The 24,960-nt window shown below is 30.3% G+C and overlaps 5 protein-coding genes across 7 annotated transcripts; 1 reads left to right on the top strand and 4 right to left on the bottom strand.

Annotated features, from left to right (window-relative positions):
- Nucleotides 1-353: 353 nt before the first annotated feature.
- On the bottom strand, nt 354-3,711 carry LOC100741210 (SET and MYND domain-containing protein 4). Of its 3 annotated transcripts, none has more exons than XM_012394665.2 (11): nt 3,343-3,711; nt 2,969-3,200; nt 2,662-2,845; nt 2,265-2,589; nt 1,940-2,189; nt 1,536-1,864; nt 1,374-1,447; nt 1,190-1,302; nt 802-1,093; nt 584-746; nt 354-511 (listed from the first exon to the last, which is right to left on the bottom strand). In XM_012394665.2, exons 1-11 carry the CDS (start codon nt 3,456-3,458, stop codon nt 367-369), a joined length of 2,223 nt encoding a protein of 740 aa, XP_012250088.1. In that variant the 5' UTR covers nt 3,459-3,711; the 3' UTR covers nt 354-366. The 3 variants fall into 3 exon arrangements, with proteins under 3 accessions (XP_012250088.1, XP_024220213.1, XP_024220214.1); XM_024364445.2 differs by having other exon boundaries at nt 357-511; nt 2,662-2,848; XM_024364446.2 differs by lacking the exon at nt 584-746 and having other exon boundaries at nt 373-511; nt 2,662-2,848.
- Nucleotides 3,712-4,449: 738 nt separating this feature from the next.
- LOC100742413 lies at nt 4,450-5,924 on the bottom strand. Its single transcript, XM_003486030.4, has 2 exons — nt 5,412-5,924; nt 4,450-4,995 (listed from the first exon to the last, which is right to left on the bottom strand). The coding sequence occupies exons 1-2, from the start codon at nt 5,457-5,459 to the stop codon at nt 4,762-4,764; spliced, it is 282 nt and encodes a 93-aa protein (XP_003486078.1). The 5' UTR covers nt 5,460-5,924; the 3' UTR covers nt 4,450-4,761.
- A 1,493-nt stretch (nt 5,925-7,417) lies between these two features.
- Nucleotides 7,418-14,557, top strand: LOC100742536 (solute carrier family 22 member 8-like). Its single transcript, XM_003486031.4, has 8 exons — nt 7,418-10,019; nt 10,819-11,160; nt 11,579-11,826; nt 11,917-12,203; nt 12,546-12,912; nt 13,054-13,295; nt 13,455-13,627; nt 13,866-14,557. The coding sequence occupies exons 1-8, from the start codon at nt 9,885-9,887 to the stop codon at nt 14,172-14,174; spliced, it is 2,103 nt and encodes a 700-aa protein (XP_003486079.1). The 5' UTR covers nt 7,418-9,884; the 3' UTR covers nt 14,175-14,557.
- A 503-nt stretch (nt 14,558-15,060) lies between these two features.
- Nucleotides 15,061-17,101, bottom strand: LOC100742653 (mediator of RNA polymerase II transcription subunit 31). Its single transcript, XM_003486032.4, has 4 exons — nt 16,696-17,101; nt 16,190-16,279; nt 15,821-16,108; nt 15,061-15,282 (listed from the first exon to the last, which is right to left on the bottom strand). The coding sequence occupies exons 1-4, from the start codon at nt 16,760-16,762 to the stop codon at nt 15,245-15,247; spliced, it is 483 nt and encodes a 160-aa protein (XP_003486080.2). The 5' UTR covers nt 16,763-17,101; the 3' UTR covers nt 15,061-15,244.
- Nucleotides 17,102-17,392: 291 nt separating this feature from the next.
- On the bottom strand, nt 17,393-19,908 carry LOC100742772 (transmembrane protein 18). Its single transcript, XM_003486033.4, has 5 exons — nt 19,588-19,908; nt 18,666-18,783; nt 18,539-18,593; nt 18,365-18,458; nt 17,393-18,274 (listed from the first exon to the last, which is right to left on the bottom strand). The coding sequence occupies exons 1-5, from the start codon at nt 19,642-19,644 to the stop codon at nt 18,137-18,139; spliced, it is 462 nt and encodes a 153-aa protein (XP_003486081.1). The 5' UTR covers nt 19,645-19,908; the 3' UTR covers nt 17,393-18,136.
- Between the last annotated feature and the right edge of the window lie 5,052 nt (nt 19,909-24,960).

The raw sequence follows: 24,960 nt of genomic DNA on the forward strand, positions 1-24,960 counted from the left end.
TATATATATATATATATATATATATATATATATATATATATATATATATATATATATATATATATATATATATATATATATATATATATATATATATATATATATATATATATATATATATATATATATATATATATATATATATATATATATATATATATATATATATATATATATATATATATATATATATATATATATATATATATATATATATATATATATATATATATATATATATATATATATATATATATATATATATATATATATATATATATATATATATATATATATATATAATACATACAAAGGAAGTACATATATGAAATAATAAATATACACATTTTTAGAAAATATGTTTATTTATTCATTTAAATTTTGCATATAATAGTCGATTTTCTTTTGCTTTTGTTTTATTTCTTCATAAACTTTATTCCACGATCCATAATTAAAATTGGTAATTTCTTCTAATTGATTTAAATAATTTTGAGTTTTCTGTAGTATCTTTCTGTAACAAGAAGCCACAAATATTATAACTTTGAAATATTTATAATTTATAGAGAACTGCAAAAATATTTACTTATATGTGTTTGTATTAATATTTAGTTTCTTTTCTAGATATATAAGACATATATCTGTAAGATCATTTAATTGGTTAAGAAGTTCTATACTAGAGGAACCGAATTTTTCTCTCACTGTTGCAAGTATGTTTTCAAAACATGTTATGCTATCTATCCATTGTCCTAAAAATTAATTTTATCATTATTGTACTACTATATTATCCTTGAGCATACAAACCCATTGTTTTATATATTTCTCCCATAAGAATTAATGTATCTGTAATATCTTCATTATATTCATATAACACTGTTCTTCTAATATGTAAACATTTTTTTAATTTATTTAGTGCTTCTTTCGTTTTTCCTAAATCAACAGAAACTTGGGCTGCTTCAAAAATTTCTTTAGCTTGTATTATTTTATTTGGGGAATAAATTTGAGATTTGTCACCACAATCCAAACAATATATAGAATCTTTTATATTACATACTGGACCATTACATTTCAGGCATTTCGCAGCATTAAATCTTTCCTGTAATTATAATCCTATTATACAATTATAATGTGACCCAATATATACATTATAACAAAACTGGATTCAAAAATCGAAAATAGTTTTCATACTCACTGTAAAATATTGTAATTTTGGTAGAGTGCATGCTTTACACTTACAAGTAAAACAGTAATGACTTTTTAAAATCTTTTGTCTATCTTCTGTTGTCATATGTCTATAATGTGGCCCTAATGACAATTTTATTATATTAGTAAGTTCCTTCCACAATTAAAACAAGATACAGTCTTAAATAATGTACCATAGCAGTTGAAAATTTCTTCACTTTGACCAATGTCTCTCGAAGCTCTGACAATAAGGTATTGACCCACAAAGCTAAAATTTAATAAGACAAATGTATTTGATATTGAAGTATATAAATATATATATATATATACACATATTAAATAAATTTTAGGATTACATGTTAATTATATTGGGATCACACGAATGGTTCATCATGCTTGCAGAAGGATAAATTCCTGTAGCTATAATATCTTGTTGTTTCATAGAAGAGTCATTTTTTCTTAATAGTGTATTTGATTTTGTAATTGCATGTCCATTAACAATAAGTTGAAGAATATATCGTAAAAGTAAAGAACTTACATAAAGTTGCTTGTCATTGGTTGTTAAAATATTAAACGAAGTGTTCAATGAATTATTTGGGAATTTTTTCTTTAAACAGTCTTCAAGATTACTTGATTGAAAGAAGTTTGTATACTTCAATAAATATATGGTGAGCATAACAGCTGTCTGTAGAAGTTATGATTAGATAATTACACAAAACATTTTTTCTTTAATGTATTTTTCATCTTGAAATATACATACAACTCCATATACTGTTAACTCATCCATAGATAATTTATCGAAATTAGTAACTAAATTTTGTATTTCATTAAATTTGATTTCATCTGTCATAGTTGAACAAGTTAATAAAACTTTTAAGGCTAAATGCCCTATTCCAATTTCTTCCCAAAGTTTCATTTGATTTCCTGGACATTCCCAGCAATGATACAAAGACCATGCTTTAGTTGAACAGTATTCATTGCAATAAAAGGTATTTAAACATGTTGTACACCTGAAGTAATATAATATCATAAATCTTTTGTACTGTGGAGAAAATATTTAATATCAAAGTGAACGTCCTACTTACGGAACAGGAATGTCTGCGTTTTGGCAATTACAATGTGGACACCGATTATATGTATCATGACTTAGTACCACAAAACTTACAGGTTTTTCCAGAAAAAGAATATCACCTTTCTTAATAGATTTATTTGCTATTACGTGTCTTCCTAATTCCTGGTTGTATATTCTATCTATAGCTACAGATGCATTAGGGAAATTAGTATTTTCTTCAAACGTAATGTGGGATTTTAATTTTAACAAATCATCAATATCTTGTACAAAATTTTGTACAATATTTTGTTGAAACGACTCAGCAAATGTTATATTATTTATCTTTTTTTCAATACTACCTAGAAGTTAATAAAATATTTGATTATAAAGAAATTATCATAAATTAGTAATCATAGTCATTTACTATTTACCTTTCATAGAAGGTGCAATATAATCAGAATCATGAATCATTTTTTGTATCTTGGAAAGTGTTTCTTTAGCTAATTGCTGTTTGCCTAATTTCAAATAACACTGTGCTGCGCGTAAATACAATTTATACTGCAACTCTTTAGGATAATTTAACTTAGTTGCTAGTTCAATATCTTTTATGCAATCCTTCTTATCATCAAATTGTATTAACCATGCATAAAATGCACATAAAAAGAAAATTGTAACATAATATTAAAATATATTATATATTGATGCATATTTTTAAAGTATTATTTACTTTTTACTCACATGATATCTATTTAAATAAAATAATGAAGCAGATCTATTTGCGATTGCAACTGCCAATTCACAACTATTTACAGGAGCATACAATGCACATTTTGTGTATAATTCTATGCTTTTAATATAGTTTTTTTCCTGAAATTCTTTATTACCCATTTTCTTGAAAATTTGTGCTTTGGAAATAGATTTACATTCTTTCCTGTCATAATGATCTTCCAACCATAAATACACAAGTTTCCTAAACATCAAATAAAATAAAATTTTAGATAGTAAAATGTAATAATATAAATTTAACAATAATAATAAATAAAAAATAATAACAAGTAATATAGATTTATAAAAAATATTAATTATTCTTTATGATAAATTTTGTTACTTACTTCATATTTTGATCATTCCATAAAATTGACATAAGTTCATCTTCACGTTTTACCTTTTTCTTTAAAACAGGTTTTAATTGATGTGTAAGAATTTCTAATACTTCTTGCCATTCCATTTTAAATACATTGGACAAGATATTAAATCAGAATTTTAGGTTATTTTATTTTTCACAAATCTTTAAAATGCTAATATACTTCATACACTTTTATTATCTATGTTATATTAAACAATACATTATATCATTCATTTATAATTTATACATTGAAAAAACAACATATTTTTACGTTATATACATATAAATTTCTATTCTTTATATTAACTGCAATGTATATAAGGACAACATTGTAATCGCGAATATTGTCATTTGTATCAATTTTGACAGAATGTATATGCATATACATATTATATATTTATCGAATATTATATGGTGATTTATTATGAATAAAAATTTCAAAATTATTATGATACATATACGTAATTACTTTGCCAACTTATGTATAAACTTATATTACGAAAAATACTTTAGTACAAAAATATATGTACATATATTTAAGCTAACAAATGATTATACCTTTCTATAAATAAATAATTTATAAAATGTATATATATATTTTGTTTTTGATAATCTATTTTGTTTTTAAATCTTACAAGAAACACAAATGTTCATCTACATAATTATTTAAGAACATAATTTTCAATTTATTTTTAAATTAAACAATTTTTAGGTACATAATTTTGTAATATTAGAAAACAAATAAAAGTAGCGATTTGTCTTTTCACTAAAACCTTAATATGTACAAAGAGCAGTTTAAATTACATATTTAATATAAGACGCCTTTTTACGCAAGGTTCCATTTTTTCATAATTATGCTGATAAATAAATAATAAATATAAATAATATAATATTATTTACAAATAATAATAAAATAATTACTGTTTGTCATAAGAAGCGTGATACAATAGATTTAGTCATAGATTCAGTTAATAAAAATATTAAGAGAAATGTTGAATTAATTTTAAATTTAGAATAAATTAACCAAAATTTCTAATTCACTTTAACTAAATGTTCTAAAGATAGTCAAGTGTAATTATTTGAAGATAAGAATAAACAATATATCTTTATTTCTGCGCATAAAAATATTAAGTTGTTCGAATCAGAAGTATTTTCATTACCAATAATAAAACAGGAGGTGATAGTAGAGACCGCTAATGATGCATCTTCGGTTATTGCATATTTCAAGTGTTGTATACGGAAAATATGACGAATAACGGTATAAAAACGCAAGTATATACATACACTTTGGTTGAGACTTTGTGCAGCAATTTTAGGACGAAACAGAATCAAATGCAAGATCATAATTCGAACCGATTGATGTTCACAATTGTATGTTCGAATTGCTCTTTAACGTGCACTATTATTAAAACAAATCTGATATAAAATCATCATCGGCATAGTCACTGTAATCATCTGCTCCAGGAGGTACGAAAATCCCTCCGAGCACACCGGACAAATTTTCACCGAGACCCATCGCCGATGCAACTCCAAACACAAGTCTCATCACGAGTAATCTCATGAAGTTCACTACGTTCGTTTCTTTGCTTTGTAGAGACAACTGTGTTGTCTTCTTTACTTTGCTCTCAACGCATTGAATCTGTCGAGCATTACAGAGATAAATTATTACGAACTCGTAAAGGAAAGAATCATTATATTAAATTATAATTTCTTGAAAAAATATCTATACTTTTTACGTAAAATTGTACTCTAATGTAAGATATCTGAATTTTTATTAGATGCTACTAATAAACATTTAATTGGAATTACAAATGTATAGAACAAGAAATAAATTCTTATGATTATACAAAATTATAATTTTGATTACTTCTGGGATTTATATTTTTTGTCTACACATTTAATAATTTTAAAGTGATTAAATAAATCTTTAACCAAATAAAAATGTCCGATCACGTTTTCCCGTGATCGATGACTAACAAATAGCGGGAACGTACATTCTGATGTCACAATTAATTTATCGAATATGAAGATTAAGTATATTCAGGGATTACTTACGCTGATACAAACAATGAGGATTACAGCTAAGGCGAGCGTAACTCTCATCTTGCACTTCCGATGTATTAATCACTTCCTGCGAATATCAGTGAATGCCTTAACGATCGTTGATGTGTTTTCTTTGTATTTTATGTTTTGTTTCCCGCCGATTCGTTTGTAAGTATCGATGGGATCGTTTCAACTGACCACGCAGAGTGAGCAACGAGAACTGGACTGAACAACGTTTCCGCGGGAGAAACTCGTTCGGTTCCTATTCTCGTTAAACCTTGATGCTAATAGAGCACAGGTCGTAACATACAATCGAACAGGTGAACGATGGGGACAAAGTAAAATAAGTGGCATGATCGCAGAAGTTATTCTACGCTAACGGTACACGACGAAAAAAGGCATCCAGGCCATCTCTTCAGGTTACGCGATACGTGCTCGGCCACTGGCCCACTGTGTGTATAGTCACGGCTACGGCTGTTAGAGGATCTATTCGAATTGAGCGCGTGAAAGAAAAGATATACATATGTAAGTATTTATGAATATGTACAGTGGGAACAAAAAGTATTTGCACTTTCATAAAAACTAATAACTAGGATAGTGAAATCACTAAATGGCAGGCAGCAAGGTGCGTGAATGATCTTTTTATCAGGTTCTAAAGTACATGATATGACATTTAATATATTTCGATCTAATTAATAGTATGTAAATACTGTAACAAATATGGTGGTGTGCAAATACTTCTTGGAGCTATTGTATGAGCATTCTCTTAGTCTGTCAAAGTATGCATTTTACATATTGTTCTAAAGGCTAGTATATATGTAGCTGTTAGGAAACGATAGTCGTTTTATAAATATCAAATTTCATTGATATTTGACATTAATATAGGGAAGAAAATATTTGTAATAATTTTCTTAGTAACTCTTGTTAAATTACCATCTAAAAAACGAATTGTTATATTAAATGTAATATAACTAATAAGAATAAGGAAATTAATACGAAGAATACCAAAAACGTCATACATTAATGAAAAACGGTTTTTGGTTGAAATGAGCACAGACTCACCATTTACACATTGTAAGACCTATAATCTAAAATGTGTATTTATGCTTCGTTTGATGCCAAGAATTGAACTGAACGTGAGGATATTACATATCAAAAACGATTCAAGAATTTGGCCTGAAGTATGGGTATTATTGCTGACACGAATTGTTGCTTTTCTATTACTGTTGTCTAACGTAAAAAGTGTTTTAATTTTTAATAATGAACTATTAAATATTCCATACATATTTATGTACATACATATATATACATATTAATATATATTTATGTATAGAAATCACAAGAGAAAAGCATGATAAGTACATGTTTATGATTTTACGGAAATCAAAGATATAAAGATATTACTAAGCAAGCAATATTTTACAATCTTCGATATTGTAACATTATGATGAGCAATATCTTGAAAATTTTGAAAAGGATGAAAAAATACACGCTTACCTCTAAAACCAAATATAAAGACAACTTTGTTAATATAGAATTAATTGATAACGTAATAAATTGTAAAATTGTTTTTTCTTGTAATTTTCATATGATCAGTATAGATTTATAATATATCATAAAAAATTATATATGAAAAAATGATGTATGAACTAAAATGTAAATATACGTGACAGACCATAAAATTATTTATAACTTTTTATTTTCATTCGATCGATATCTGTAAGCGTGGTCAATTTTATGGTTCACTGTCGTCACTATACCATTATTGATTGTGCTTAGAATGGTGGTTTCATTACCATTCAATCGTTTGCGATCGTTAAATTGTTCTTCAATCATTTGTCGTCATAATGAGTCTTACCTGTCTACCATGTAGGTTTGTCGGACAAAGAATAGAGTTAATGAATGTTAACAGATTATTTTTTGAAAATTTTTACTACGGGTTTATACATCAAATATCGATAAATTTATCGATATTTAAAATTTGTAAAATAATGGAAATAATAATAATAATGGTTTATTAGCACTAGTAACTTGTAACTTGTGACTCATAAAATATCTCTATACAATAATAATAATTCAATGATGAAAGATGAATCAGCACCGTGAATATAAAAAATATAAAACTTTCCTACTTTCACTTTTATCTATCCAGTATTTCTTCCATCTCAAGTTAATGCATTCTCTGGAACCATCAAGCATGTATCAACAGAAATAGATGATCACCAACATAGTGGAGAATCGATTGGTTTAAAACGATTGAATGGAAATGAAAGTCGTTCAGAAGTAGCGGCTGTGACAATGGCCGAGGTACGATCACCTCGACGACGATGCTAATGACAAGGTTCGATTTGCGGTGAAAGACGAAGGACAGCCAGCAGGAGGATTCAGCTGGGGTTTCCTTTGGAATCGGCGATTGGGCGAACACGGGGAGCTTGTAATGAAAGGCAGGATGCGCTCGGGACCGGACGTGATGTTCTTCGCATACAGAAACAGTTCCAGAAACGAAGGAAACACCGTCGCATGGACTATGATGATTGGTACCCCTCCATCAAGATAACCGTGTCCTAAGTATGGCATGGTAAGAAGACGACACCGGATAGGTTTTTATGCCTTCTCAACTGTTTGTGCATTTATTTATGACGCGATACTAATTTCGTTCTGATCAAGCCGGAGATTGCTGGTCTTTTAAGATCTTCCTAGGGTTTTATATTTTATTGTCAGGGCACGTTGTTAAATGTATTTGCATGGAAACATAACCTAAGAACGTATCTTTTTGCTTGGAATTTTAATTTTCTTTTATTTGGAACTTTCTGAAATCGAATTTTGACGTTTCGTTTGATTTTGAATTTAAATAAGGGCTTGATCAAGATCCTTTTGCACAATCAAGCTGATATTAATAGTTTTACAAGTATTACAAATTACAAGTCATCTGATTATCCTATTTAGTGAAAAATTATAAAATCATAAGGAAGAAGTTTAGAACTTATTGCTTCTAATTTGTTAATTTTTTTTTAAATCTTATTAATGTTAATGTTTTAAATCTTATTAACAGTAAATTAAGACATAATTAATCAGGGCGGGGACTACAAAGTGGATAATAAATTATGTAAGAAAAGCAAATAGTAAATCGGTGATTGAAATGCTGCGTGCATTCAACCGTAAGGAAGATTTTTGCTGGGAAAAACGATAGAATAAAATGAAACGATCAATACCTATCAACGAGACTTTCTGTTGCAACCTATACAGGTGAACATAGAATGAAGTAAACGCGCGTTAAGAGTTCATAGACCCAGTCAGCCTATTATTTCAATTTATGCATTTGAATTTGCGCGTGTCAATTGGACGACATGTAAATACTATGTGTTTTACATTTCTTGATGCTGTTTTACACATTCTCTTGAAAATGTTGTATCTCTTTTGTATGAATAATACGATTCTTTTTTTACGAATACTGCAATTTTAATCGACTTTTAATCGAATAATACGATGTTTATTATAAAGTTAAGATTGTAAATGATTATATGAATTAAATGATAGAAGATTACAGTACAAATTATATGAATGATATTTAATCGAGTAATACGATTATTATAGTAAACGGATATTTATGTAGAATTAAGATAATTCATGCAAATTACGAATGTACATTCACATATTTAGGCATTATGTTTTATACAAACATAATGAATTTCTTATGCTAATAAACGCAGAAAACTATTTTACATAAAAAATCAATGATCTAACTTACACCATTCGGATTTTCAGCCAATCATATATACGTATACGAAAAGAAACATATTTCCTTATCTTCACAGACTCTTATGATTCTTCTTGCATCCCATTCAGACTCCGGAAGTAGCGGCCACGTCACCGTGTTTCCCAGAAATACAAAATTCATATTACGTCAATTTAAAAATCGATTATTATTGACAGAAGATCGTTTTCTCGTGACGTGCGTGCGTTAATGGGATACGTGTCGCCAAGCGTAAAACAATAGCACGGGTTTCTGTCCTTCTCTGATTCAGCGCTAGGAATCGGTTCCTCGCTATCCTTCGAGAGAGAGGACCCCGTCTCTGTTAGTGCGTGCTTTACCCTCACCGATGACACTTTGTTCGGGCTCCGCGACAAGTTTCACTTGTTGCCACGAATTTCCATTTTGTCACTTCTCACAGCGACATGCGTTTATCAAACTTCTTTTAACTCTGTAAAATCTCATTCTTACGCATATCTTTCTCTTCTTTACTCTCTTTTTCATTTCATTTCGTATTTTCGCGTTACAAATGGAGAAGTGGATCGTTCTTCGTGTAATAGGAATTTCAGTATTGATTTCTTCACTTGGTTGGACTATCATTGTTCATTTGTGAATTGTATGATAAATTGTGAATTTATTAAGACACTATTATTATTCAATTTTGTTCTGTGATTATCATCTCTCGTGATTTATATCCTGTGAAATACAGAATTGGTACAGGATTGTTTGAAGAAATGAATGCGGAGGAAGTAAAGGTTGGATGCTTTCAAGTAGTCATCGTGCTGTTACTTGGCATCAATTATGTCATCGTTGCAATGAGCCACGCGCTCCCGGTGTTTCACAATTATACGCCTAAATTTTATTGTCAGGTAAGTTTCTTTTGTCTCACTTATCTAGGTATTTCTTTTTTCATTAATTATATCTTATATACGTTTCATAGCTTATTAATTTGATCAATTATATGGCAGGTACATATGGTATTATAATAGTGATTGTTATAATTCATTCTTTCTAACACTCTTTTGACCTAAATTCAAGTGACTCATTTATTTACAATCACAGAAATGTTTGACATTTACTATTATTTACGTATGTGTTCTGCTTTAGTTTACAAAGTTTTGAATAATATTTCTGCATAACTACACTCTATCATTCTCTCACGTATATAAATTATTCCAAATAAAACAGTAAGATATTGAGTGTTCAACTGGTGAATGAGGAACATACATCTTGAGAAATGTCATGAATTATTAATTCGAATAATTCGCTAACTTTTGTCTTCTGCGAAGTTTGAGGCTCCCTTTGAATTTCAAATTATTCATTAACTTACTCAAAAACGCAAAATTAATTCATAAATTTACATAATTAATTATATAATTAATTACTCTTATTATTAGTTTTCTTATTGTTGTTTATGTAAGAAACTAATTTATGTAAATAGAAATTTGACTATTTTTTTATCGTCTTGCATATGAAATTATATGTATTTATGTAATTAATCATTATTTTCGTAGTGTTATGTAAACGAAATTACTAAACAGAGGTTTCTCTAATTTTCATTTCTCAATGTTCTAATGTCTAACACAGTGTCGAACAAATATAGAATTATTTAGTTAGCATCAGCTACTTAGTTAAAATTTTACAAAACGATTCATTTGCATATTACAGCCAAAGAATGGAACGAAACGAATATATGGTTGCCAAGAGCTTGGCAACGTGACTGTTGCAGTTAACGAGACTTCCGGTCTTAAGGAATCTTCGAGTACAGACTTGTGCTTCAGCAAGTATCAATTTGCAACTGAATTCGGAGAAAATAGCGTAGTAACAGAATGGAGTTTAGTTTGTGAGAAACGGTATTTGACGTTTCTTGGACCGACAGTTTATTACATCGGGGTTTTAATGGGCGCTTGTATCGCTGGACTTTTAGCAGATCGAATAGGAAGACTTCCGGTTCAAGCGATTTGCCTTTATACTCAGGGCACGATGGCTGTCGCACTATATGTTGTGCAGGTATAGACATTTTTCAATTTAAACAAAATAATTCAAAATTATGAAGAAATCGAACAAGTAAATTTTAACTTAATTCTTAATTTATGTAAAAACTGAACTAAATTGGAGATTTTATCAAAATTTCTTTTTTAGATAGTCTATCAAATTTTATAATTTATTGAAAATGATAACAGAAGATAAAAATTAACTGTATTCAAATAAAAAAAGGAAACTGATACGTTATTTCGCTCTTAATTTACATTAAAAATCTATTTGAATGCATATAAGTGGAATAATGAATCAAATAAATGTATTGTGTTAATTAAATCTTTTGTTCGATATGGAAAGTAAAACGAGAAAGAAATAAAGAAACAGTCGTTGAATACCAACTTGACGAGAACAATTTCCTTTTTCTTGCTGAATAAAGTGTCCATTTCAGAATTATCCCACGTTTCTGGCTCTTCGAGGACTACAAGGAGTTTTTGTTCAGGGTCTACAAAATTCGACGTACATCCTTTCTTTGGAACTGTTTCCTGTGAAAGCACGGACTTTCGTTGCATTAGTTATGCAAATTGCGTGGGCTATTGGTTTGATGCTCTTAGCCGCACTTAGTTACGTTATACCCGATTGGAGAATTTTACAATTAGCTGTCTCAGTTCCCACTGCTATAACTGTGCTCTACATTTGGTAGATTATTATTGTTTTTAATAGAACGAAAAATAAGATTTTAGTATTGAAATACATCTTTTGGGAAACTATAATAGATATTGCTTTCAGGATAATACCAGAATCACCAAGGTGGCTACTAGCAAAGGGTAAAATCACGGAAGCAGATATGGCAGTGGAACGCATCACGAAATACAATGTCTGTTGCACTAGATCGCGAAGGGAAAATGTTAAAACGGAGACAAACATTTCCGAGAACGCGACGCCGGTTAAACCGGAACGAAAGTCACGTGTTTCATGTGCAGACCTAAAGAAATCGAAAACCGATAGCGAAGTGAAAGAAGAAGCTGCGAATTTACTAAATAGCAACACGGATGCGGCTCGACAAAAAGTTCAAAGTAAAAGACAAAAATTGTTGAAAAATTCTATCTATTTTTTTCTTAGCATGTTATGTTATACAAGGTATAATGTATGATAGTACAATGTAATATATTGGGTTGTAACATATTCTGCCCATTTTCTCCATTTATATAATAAATATAAAAACAGGGTGAATTTATGTTACCACTCAATAATATAATATGGTATTAATATAAGTCTCCTTTTATAATTTCAAGTATGATAAAAAATTTATATTGGAAATATTCGCTAGATTGGAACCAATATCGTTTTGATGAAGGAAATATGAATCGTTATTATTAAAAATGTACATTATATTAATACGTATATACACTTTTTAGAAACGAGTTTGAAAGAAATATCTGAATACTTGGAAAGTAAGCTGCCTAAAACGGAATCGGAACCGGACTCTGCACAATGTGAGAATGGAGAAACAAATAAGAGGAATGGTCCATCGAAGTCGAAGAGCCATCGGAAGTCGAAATCGATATCACAGTCTGCTGGTAATCAACGACTTTCCATGAAAAATACTTACGACATCGTAGAGCTACGTACCCCAGCGAAAAAAGAAATGTCAAATAAGGATGACGAGAAGAAATTTAGCAAAGTCAAAGAAAAATCTAGTAACGCGCAAACGAAAGAAGAATTGTTAGAACTATTTAAATCCACGCTGTTAAAAAAATATGGCATTGTGATCATTTATCAATGGTAAAAATTTTTCAAAATTTGACCACTTCAAAATTATATTCTTAATATAAATTCATATAATTAGACTGTGAATATTTATGCGAATTTGTTCTTATAAATACTACAGTTTTTTAAACTTGTAATTCATATTATCTGTCTTAGGTTCACGTCTTCTATAGCGTGTTATGTCTTCATGACGCTCGAGCCGAATCTTTGGGCGATCAATAGACACGTCACTTTTGCGCTAGGAGGAGCGTTAGAAATTGCATCTTACGTGTTTCTCTACTTCATATTGTCTAGATATGGCAGACGACTACCGATGTCAGCGTATCAATCAATTACTGGTGCAATTTGCATCTTTTTTGCAGCTATAATTATCTTTTCAAATTCCACCATTACATCCAGTACGTGATTGTAACGAGAAATATTTCGTATTAAAATACGTATATTAAAATTTCTGTAACATATAAAGCGTAGACATTATACATTGAAAAAATTGATTAATTTTCGATATAAGTACCTACTTTGTAGATTCTTACTAATTTCGTGTATCATCTTTGTAGATCTCATGAAGACCATTATGTCCTTGTTCGGAAGAGTAGCAGTGATGAGTACCGTTTCCATAACATATTTGTATACGATTGAGATATTTCCAACTGTTGTGCGAGGAACCTGCTTAGGTTTGTGCACCGTTTTTGCAAAAATTGGTAGTTTGTGCACGCCACACATACTATCGGTAAGATTTGCATACTGTGTTTTTAGAATTAAAATGGAACGTATAAAATCACTACTATTAAATTAAATTCAATGCAATACGAATTTTTACTTCCTCTCTAAAATATTCTACTTCAACACGAGTATGTGAAATAAATTATTTAAAAAATTAAATAAAATGTTAAGCTAAATAAAAAGTTATATTTAAAAAAATATAAATTTACATGGCATAAAACAATGAATACAATTTTCCTTTTTAGGGAGAGCATTTTCCAATAACCATTCCATTAATAATAATTGGAATGCTCTGCTTAGGATCTGGAGTAGTTGTTTTAATTTTACCAGAAACTTTAAGTCAAGTTTTACCTGACGCGATAGAAGATTCCGAATTGTTGACTGTAAAAAGGAGAGAAAAGAAGAATAATGAGAATTTAAATAATGAAGATGCATCTACTACTGAAGATGCTTCAGAAAGGGAGATACTTAGAGCAAAATTATTCTCTGAAGATTGGGTGGACGCAGGAAATGGTATATTAGTGAATTTCTCGGAAAATAAAAATTCTGATTGAAATTTTTAAAGTTTTATATAGAAGAAATTAATGCCACATTTTTATATCGATGAATTATAACCGACAGTTTGACGATCATTATGATTATTGACGTTCCGTTGCAAAATGTGATTATTTTGTATTATTTATCGCAAAGATTTATTGTTAATGATATCTTTTATTGAGTTGGATTACGTGTAATTAAGGATTTAAAATAATGATTTAATTTATAATTAGAAAATATTTTATATATGAATTTAAATTGCAAGGATGAAAAATAATATAATATTTTTTATAAATTTATAGCTGTTTTCATAAACATGTATCATTGTGTATTATATTCTTCACGTATATTAGAATTTTCTAATAGTTTATATTGACAAATATTTATTATATGTTAAGTTCAGTATTTAGAATTTTAGAAAAATTACAATACAATCAGTTGTCACTGCCTACCATAAAGTAAATTTATATAATGCTTAAAAGTTAAGACAATGAATTGTGAGTGATATAAATTTCTGAATATTTGCAGTTTAGAGGCTGAAATAACGGAGCGTAATAGTTTATTAGCTCTTTTAGATATATTACAATTCGTATATTAAATAAATATATTTGTATATACAATTATGAAACTAATTTTGAAAAATTTTATGGAAGTAATATCAAACTTCCTCTCTCTCTCTCTTTATTAATTAGATATCAATATTATATTAATAATTGTATATATCTATATGTCTAATAGGTGCCAAAGTTTGCATTTACTTGTAATAACTTCAATATAAGAATTGAGTATTGTAAAGATAGATTAGTTTTACATAATAATTATTGAAACATACAGATATATACATACTTTACATTACTCTGTCGTAAATATATTCTTTTATTGTCATCTTTTAGTGAGAAAAAGTTTTATTTATACAAAGCTTTATGTAAAAGATGTACAATGTTTCAAGATGAATTAAATTCTATAAATGAATACAGAGAATGGACTTACTAAAATCATTAAAATTCGCATCTTCTATCCTTGTCTTCGATAATTTCCCTTTTTTTCCAGTCTTGAAGCATAAAGAGTCATAAACATTTATGAACAGCTATTCATGTTTCAGCATCGTTCGTCCAAAATCAGATTCTACAAGTGGAGGGCCTTTATTTCAGTTTGTTTTCACAGAATGTTTACAATATTATACTTCTCTAAACTCGATACTTATTATTATTGGAATTATTATAATGTTCTTCGTTTATTTAAGAGAGATTGTTTTTTTATTTATAAAAATGTCTTTTTATAATTATTAGGTGCATGAATAAATTCTTTCAGATTTTTATGCAAAATGGAAGTTTTATTGTTGGATAGAATTTATTTCCACACCTATTATTTTAAGTATAGTATTAAATATTTTTAAGTTTCCTAATAAATGATATATGAATAAATGATATAGCAACAGATAGTAGGAAAGAGGGAGAAGTGTAATCACAGATATATTGAGAACATAGAAAAGTACTTTATTTATGACTTATCACAGCCAAAAAACATAACTAAAACAATTCTGATAAGGAACTACAGTTGTGGACAACATTATATAACGCTATTTTAATATTGTAGTTCTCATGGACCCATTTAATAGTGAGTTTCTCATATATTACTCAAGGAACTTTAGGTTGTACAATACCATTATTCTGAGGATTTGCATGTTGCGTTTGCTCTGCTGCAGTCTGTAACAGTCTTGTTCTACGTCTGGTATAATGTTGCCATAATAAAATTTGCTGATCATCTATAAACTTTGTACATTGAGAGTTTACTACTTCTCTTCTAAAGTGCTCATATTGTAATAAATCTAAGAAATACAAACACATAGGATATTTCAAATACTTTGCATATTCTGGTTCCTTCCAGTATAACAGATATTTAAGGTAATTTATAAATGTTGCATCCTTAAAATATCCACGTTGTGCTAAAACTGAAAAATAATAATTATTAGTATTATCATAACGATCACATTGGTTGTTATAACAAATATACTGCTCATTGTCCAAAGTACAATTTAAGTAATTTGGATTTGCAAGACACTGAACAAACTCTAATTCAACTTGAAATCTTAAGCGTTGTTGATCGTCTGTTTCTGGGCCTCCTGAAAAACAAATTATGCATTTAGTAAAAAGTATTGTACTCTATACCTAATATATAATAAATTATCTACGTTTAATTTCAGCATAAACTAACACTTAAATTAAAATTCAGACTAAATTACGATTTAATAACTAAACTTTATGTATAGTAATCTAACCTAAAAATTATTAAAGAACAAGTAAATTACGACTATTATATCTCCCAAAATTTAATTTTAAAGTATATAAATATGAAAGAAATTTTCTCTTCCAATTTAATAACTTAATAAAATAAAACTTGGCTTAATAGAATGTCATTCATTCTACAATTATAATACATGCATTAATAGAAAGAAGGAAAAATAATAATACGATAAGTGTTTTTGGGAAGGAAAAACTTTATTAATTTTAAGAATGGTAAGAACGTAATGAAAAATACCGTTCATTCCAATGAAAGATGGTTTTCTGCCTTTCATGAGACCCGGAGGATCATCCAAACGGTTCATAGTACATTAATTCGTAACTGTCGATTATTTTCAACTACACTGGTTATGGAAACACTAATTTCTTTATGATAGAGAAAACGACGTATAGTTAAATTTCTTTGAAACGTTTGTACAGATTTCCGGAGCAGTTTTTTTACAATTCTTTGCGGTTCTTAAGATTTTCGTATACATATCGGAGCTTATTTCGAAATAGGTGAGTCGTATTGTATTGTAAGTTGTAACCACGACCGTGTTGTAAAAGAGACCAGTGGGAAGATGGCTGATACTTATGCGCGAAATTCAGCCAAATGTACGGTCCATGAAATACTGCCTCTAGCGATCAGATGGACGAACTATACACACGTTTCTTTCTCCGGTACGTTTGGTGCACAATTTTGCCCATAAGCACCGGCGATCTGCCTAATCATCTCTAACTTTATCTGGTATCATAATCTTGTAATGAGTCGGTAATACAGGAAATGACAAGAAATCCTTGGTTTGGTTTTTGATTTAAAAAATTACTACGTGTTAAATCTATGCTACATCTTATTATTGCTCCTATGATAATATTTGGGTATATCAGAATTAAGTTTGAAAGCAAATAATGACATTATTGATAGAAAATTGATACAAAAAAAGAGAAATACGCAATATTAAGAAGAAATATTTTATTACTTAAATTTAATCACGCGTTAAATATTGCAACGACAAGAAATTGTTCATTTACACAAATGTACAACACAAGAAATTCTTAACTGTAGATATAATATATTCGTTACATCTTTCAAGACTTCGGTTCTGAGAAAATTATACTCATTCACACGTGCATACATACTTACATATATATCTAGAGCCATTATTACGTAATTATGCCTTTTCTTTATCAGTTTTCGCAATAAGCAATATGTGTTACAATAGTAAGTACACCGGTAATGTTTTAAGAACACTGATCCATAATGAATATTTCAATGTTAAAATAAAAGTAGAGAACCGTTGGAATGTACCTTAATATAAGATAACAGTATTCTCTTGAGAATTATATAATATCTTGTAATTTTCAAATTGCGTGCCATGCCGCAATTTAGCACATCGTTGATTTTGAATAAATAAATTATTTGCAAGCTTCTGAATTCACGTTCTAATCATTATATATACACGACATAATATTGGAAGGACAACCAACCGACAGCGGAGCTAGTCAATTTCAATATGAATGACAGTAATTATTCTGTCGGCAGACGTTTTAAAAAAATGCTATGTTGAATATTCGCCAAATTTTACAATGCTGTTATATACTACGCTATTTGAGGTAAAAACAAGCCAATGCTTGTTTCATAGTATGTAATTTACATTTTTATACTTCGTGTTTTCCATCCTTATTATTGGACTAGAACGTTATTCTTGCTTTTCTCTTACAACAGTCCCATTTGTGTTCACAGATTCATCTTCCATTTCCCGGTTCCTTGCTTGTTGCCTCAATTGTGCTCTCTTCAAACTGGTCATTAATTGACTAGATTGATAAAGCCAGCTTGCCTACAGATGAGAATCATGGAAACAATACATACTATTAAAAAAAATATATATAGGTTTTTTTAAACGTACTGGACATTTTTATCTACTTACAATCATAATCATGCAATTCATCAAGATAGGCACAGAGAACACTACAGATATAAAGAGCCCATTGGAATCAAAATATTGTTGCCTTGAGAACAACCTATTAAAATCAAATAAATATATTATCTCAAATACTTATCAAAATAATATGATAATCCTTAGTAATTTAAAGATTCTTACATCCAGTTAGACGCAGCAACTTCATTGATGCTTTCAGAGAAATATACCAAAAGTACTGCAACATGAACATTTCATTGCGATAACTATGTACAGTAAATAAATTATTTTTAATACGAAATATACTTACACAGAGCAAGGAATAACATAATTTGAAAATTGGCATGGTTTCTTGTCATTAATGCAGTCATTGTGACAGCAATATGGAAAGTTAACAATAATGCAAGCCATGGATCCCGCCATTCAATCTGTTTAATTCAATTCTTCAATGAATTATAATTTAATTCAAATATGTAAATTGCTTGTTTATATGCTCTTTACAATGGTATATGTTATATAATGAAACAAAAATATCTAATAACAATCAGGTATACAAAATACCAGCAAGTTGTTAAGAAAATAAGACAAAAATACTTTCTACACAGTTACGATTTAACATACATATCAATAATTACACATTTATATAATGTCGCATTGTACATATATATTAAATAACGTGAGTCTGCTGTTCGTGTGTATTATACATACTGCCAAATCACGTTTAACGAATGAACGCGGGAACATGTCACTTTGATGATTGACATATAAAACTGGGCCTATAATTTATCCGCATCTAGAAATGAGACGGAAAAACGGCTTGTAAGCCGTGCATCGAATAAGCAAACTGTGATGCATGCACCAAAAATAAATTCTCGGCGAAAATATCGGTCAATGGTTAATATTTATTCTGTATTTCATAGCTGCTATTGCGAGCAAACCCAAGTCAAGCCATACAAGCGAGACCGAATAACGAAATAAATTCTTGAAAAATGCAGGTATAATAATCAAATCACCGACCGAAATGGTTGACATTTGTGTCATTATTTTTACATTGATACTTTTTTGCCAGCGGTACTGAAAATGAAAGTGATCGAGAACGAAAGGGAAATAAGCAACGTCCTTTCAAAAACTAGAACACGTTCAGAGAACAAAATAAATTAAGGGGCATCAATCGTAGACGAATAAAACGGAACTTACGTAGCAAAAATGAAAGTAAAATTTTCGTTACTTACGCTTTGTAAAAACGGAAGAATACCGTCGATCGGAGATTTGACTTGATCCTCCGACATGGTGTAGTTAGTAAAATTCGGGCCACAGCGCCCTACTACAACCTACTTTTGGTCGATTTGGACGCCAAAGGAAATAACGAACAATGTAAATGTAGATAAATGTCGCGAACACGGCAACACACGGAAAAAACAACGATCGTAGAGTCGTAGCAGGAACGATTTCCCGTCTTTCTCTTTCGTTGTTCTCGTCTTTCTCGTTTCGACGCATACACACGACTTTATGAAACTTAACAACGTTACACGTTTGAGACGTACATAGAGAATTCACCGTATGTGCATACAGCGCTATCTATGAGCATGGTGCAGATTTAAATACAGCATTCGCCGTCGTCGATATGATATCGACATTGCGGTGCATACCGGGTCCGAACGAATAACATGTAAAAGCGTGATTCCTCGTGGAAAAATAAAAAAAATGTATAGAATAAATTCTTTTTCATTTTCGGCTTAATTTTCGAGAAAATCGAGTTCGGAAATTTATCAAGTATACTTGAGCATGGCTAATTCCGACTTGGACAGGATTAAATAATCGGCAGGAGGTCACTCTATCTGTGAAGATAATGTAGAATAAAATTTGTCCACCTAAGACTTCACTTTAACAATAAATTCACAAATTTATTTTCCTCGGAAACAAAGTGTCTTGTGAGCGAATTTTACCTTCATACGAAACAATCGATTTCTTTGATATTTTATCGGTAAATGTAAATTAATTCAGTAGTTGATAGAAAACTTGATCTTACGACTCCTTTAATAAAATTGATATTGTAATAATGTAATTATTTTTTTTCTGTTTGTAGGTAAAGACATGAATTTAAGTAGTCAAAAGACAAAATTAATTCTGGATAATGGTATAAAAATGTGATACTCAGCTTACTTTAAAGTAAACAATCGATTTGATTGCATTACCAAACACTATGAAGAAAAAAGTTTCTTCGCACGTATTTGGTCACGTGCTGCGCAATGCAGATATGTATATATGTAAATGTGAATGCGGTAAGTTTAATATAGTCTTTAACCCTTTGATCATCTACTTATTTTTGCAAGAACGAAGAACATAATTTATAATTTTTACTCGAAATGAAAATTTGAAAATCGCTCTACGTCAATCTGGCGTTTTAAAATACAAGACAGGTATTTTCAAAAATCCTATATTACAGGAAAAATATAGAAATTTTTTGCAATATAATTCTATTTATGAGAAGCATTTTCTTACTTACACGCTTTTTATTGGTAAGTTAATATATACAAACACGAAAAAGAAGGATGAAATATGTAAAATCTATTCGAGCCTGTTAATTCCATGTAGAATTTAGAATGGATGATATGCTTGCGTAATCTGAATAATGCAATGCAGTAATTCGTAATGATCATGATTCGTATTGATATGATTATTCTATGTCTGAGCTAGAAGTAAAAGAATCGGAGCGTCGATTTCGAAAACAGAAAAAAATGGGGAAACTTCTGCGGTTAGAAAATTTTTTAATTAAATTAAGATTAATAATAAAGATAAGTTGATTTCGATTAGTCCTGGTAAATGTAAATGCAAACGTAAAAAGGTAAACGGTCTCTAAATAAAGAAATTATTTTTTGAACAACGAACCTCGTGTAAATTCATGTATTGTTAACGCAATTAAAGAATTACTATCTACGATGTTTAGGATATACATGTATAATACGTACATTCAATGCATTTATATGGCTATCAGTTCTCCATAAATAAATACGTGTGTCAAAATACGTAATATAACTGTAATGTACGCTTTTCTTCCATCCGATATCTTCTTCCATTATTTTTTTTTTTATTTAGTTGTTTACATTTACAATTTGTCCGATTTGGACATTTGGTAGAATTTTTTGGCTGTTTGATATCATGTGGGCGGCTACCCCCAGCGGGGTACCATCTTCGTGTTTGTTAGGTTATATCCTTTATGAGATTTGCTGGGTGTTTCCTTTCTAGTCTTCTTTCTATGCTTGATGTGTCGATCGTTTCCGCTACCAGCCGGTTCGGGCGCGTTGCTATTCTTTCTCTGTACCTTCTTGCACATCTGCTAATCTCCCTCTTGACCGTTGGTATTCTCAGGTCTTTCCGAATGTCCTCGTTTCTAACGTACCATGGGGCGTTTACTATTGTTCTAAGAGTTTTAGCTTGCATTGTCTCTATTTTGCTTATATGGCTCATTGTTATGTTCCCCATAGTGATATTCCATACGTCCAGATTGGTTTTGTGATCGTTTTGTATATTTTTAATTTATTTTCTATACTTAGTTTGGATTTTGTCTGTTATTGATTTGATATGCTGTTTCCATGCGAGTCGTGTATCTATGTGGAGTCCTAGGTCTTTGACTTGCCTTGTTTGTATTATGTGTCTTCCATTATTAAGCGACTAACAATGCCACAATTAATGCAAAGGAAAAATATCAATCGATCGACGTAATCTGATTGTAATAATTACAAGGAATAAAGTGATACATTACCTTAACAACGACATAACAAAGAAAGCTTCAAAATATATACAACATGCCATCTTCAAGTCGTGATTGCGACATCGAAGTCTTTGTTCTGCTCGGATGGCTATTTTCTTTTCGGATTGCAGTCGCAGTTTGTTTCCTTTTCTGCTATTCGATATCTGATTTTAGTTGTTGTAACATGTTATGAAGATGGAAACACAGTTAATTCGTTATTTTGAATCAAAGGAATACATAAAGTATCGAACTTTAATCGTGACCTATTTTACTGCTCGAATATTCACAATTCATGGAAAACTATCATAAATGACTGTAACATATTGTTAAAGAATATTATGTTGAAATTGTTCTGTGACAAAAATTTCATTACTATTCGCTTTCATTGTTATTGTATCTACTTGGTTAAGAAGTAAATTATGAGAATATTATAAGAACACCTTTATATTAGTGATTATAATTATACGTATAGTAAGCATTATATTATAACTTATCGTTTCTTGGAAGAAAAAGAAATTGACGTTTTACCAAGAATATGCATTCGTTCGTTGGATAAATCGAAGGACGCACGTATCGATATATACTGTGTTAATTGTATTGAAACTTTCTACTACACTTTTACTACAGTTGTAGTATCTTTGTTAAAATGCGAATTTTAGGGAATATTTTTTCAATAGTTGCTTTTTAACAAAATCATGTATCGTTCGTGAATCAAGAACGATACGTGATAACGGTTAATGTTGATCTGATTTTATTAAAACAAATCTTCATAAATATGCATCATGAATTTCAATTACATAGAATTTAAAAGTATAAATCTTATGACTTCAATATGCTTTGAGGTAAGTCGAGTCCTCTTACATCTGAAGAAATTGAGCTTTTGGCCATCTTTGATGATTCTTGCATCTTCGTGCGATTCGTGAAACTGGCTAGTTCAAGAAGTCAACTCTTTACGTAATGTGTCATCAGTTTTAATCAAAATAATTTCAATATTCAATATTCAATTACCTTCAAACCTTACCAAAATTCAAATAATTTCAATATTCAAGTACCTTTTTTCGCATCTCTTATCTCCTACCTCCAGATAAGATCAGAAACAAAAATGCCGCAACTATTACCAATCATAAAATGTACATTTATTCGAAAATGCAGTTAGTCTCGATCGAAGATGATTTATAATTTGCCTTGTTCGTAATTACAATTACATTTATTTTAATGATTTTGATTACATTTATTTTAATGTAATCAACTACGCGTTCTATCTTAAGCGAAGAATACCTAAAAGATCAATTTTTCTATCCGCTTTTCGTTATTCGATTCTTCTTCACGATGCGACTAGGTTCGAGCGACGCAAATTCCAAAATTAGCTTCTTTAACAAATTCTCTTTTTCTCGATAAAGTAAAAGAGGCTGGAAATGTCTATATTTATATGGAACCTTCGTTCATTTTCTAACGCAAGCAATTTCACGCAAAGAAAATTCCGAAATCTCATTCCCTCGGCTTCCAACTCCATTCTAATTCTAAATTCATCCTCGTGTATCCCACGTAACGACGAAGTCAGATTTAAGTAAAAAAGGCTGAAGAAACCTCATTTTTTACAACCATTCTGATTAATACGAAATTTAGAAAATTTCCTTTTCTCTTCATTTTACAGATAAGATTATATAGTTCAACTCGATTGCAGACCCATCCTCGATATCGTCGTAACAATGGTCACTGTTTTTTCGACCAGTCGCGGAGAGACGCGATCGCGAGGAAGCGCGTCAACGGGAGTCGTAAATTCCCGTTACGATTCGAATAATCGACGCCACGAACAGGACGACCACTTTATTTCTGTTAGGATAATAGGGGTGGTTGAGCGAGTATAATACTGCTGTTAACAGGTTAAAATACACGTTTTCAACAACTATGTGCAGAAGATATTCACGCTGTTGCGTAAGGTATAAGAGAAGTAGATGAATGATTGACGGGTGGAAACCCGGTAAAGAGATGCGACTGATCTGTAGTTGTAGATCATGCGAGGTCCGGTGACGATGTTATCGCAAAGGAAAACTGTTGTTCGGTGGTGATTGCCTTGTCACTGGTCGCTAGAATCCTGGGAAACATGAGATAAGCCATATCTATGTTATATATGTTGAGTTCTCATTATGATTAGGGTTAGGGGCGTGAAACGAATCCTTATTTGGATTACACATTGTTGCTATGCGATGGAGAAGACATCGACTAGTGTAAATACGACTACTACAGAATTTGACAACTAACCGCGGTAATCAGACACTCGAGAAGCTAATGACAATGATCCTAGGTCCAACAACGAATCCGTGGTCAACGGGGTAACAGAATGCGCTTTCTTCCAAAGCCCAAGTCGTAATCGACCTGCTTGGCTACGGTGAAAATATTACTAAACTAACTCTTTGTTAAAACGTGGAATATCCACCGAGCTTAAAGACCACAAGTCACTCGCTAATACGATCTCACTCGATGATGCTCCAGAGGAACATTACGATGGGGTGTGTCTAAGGATACGAGATCATCGGATTCGTCGGGGATAGCCTTCGTTCAGAAAGTGAGGGAAATTGACGCTGTTGTTAATTGGTCAATTTCCATGTTGGTGTTTAGAGAAGGATATTAGCCGCCCTTGAGGAAAAGTTGTTAGCGGAAGACTGTTAGCGGACGACTGATTGTCACTTTGAGCCCAAGTTCATTGTCACAAATCTCAAATAAATACAATTGCGTGGAATGACGGCAAATCGTTCAATTACAGCTATAGACTTTAATTACAATTTTACAGATTTCTCTGAAGTTCCAAAGGGGAGGCTTCGGTGTCCTTTCATGATGATGATGGGATGATGAT

This window comes from Bombus impatiens, unplaced genomic scaffold (genome assembly GCF_000188095.3).
Source record: "Bombus impatiens unplaced genomic scaffold, BIMP_2.2 scf_0096, whole genome shotgun sequence".
In the NCBI taxonomy this organism is placed as follows: Eukaryota; Metazoa; Arthropoda; class Insecta; order Hymenoptera; family Apidae; genus Bombus; species Bombus impatiens.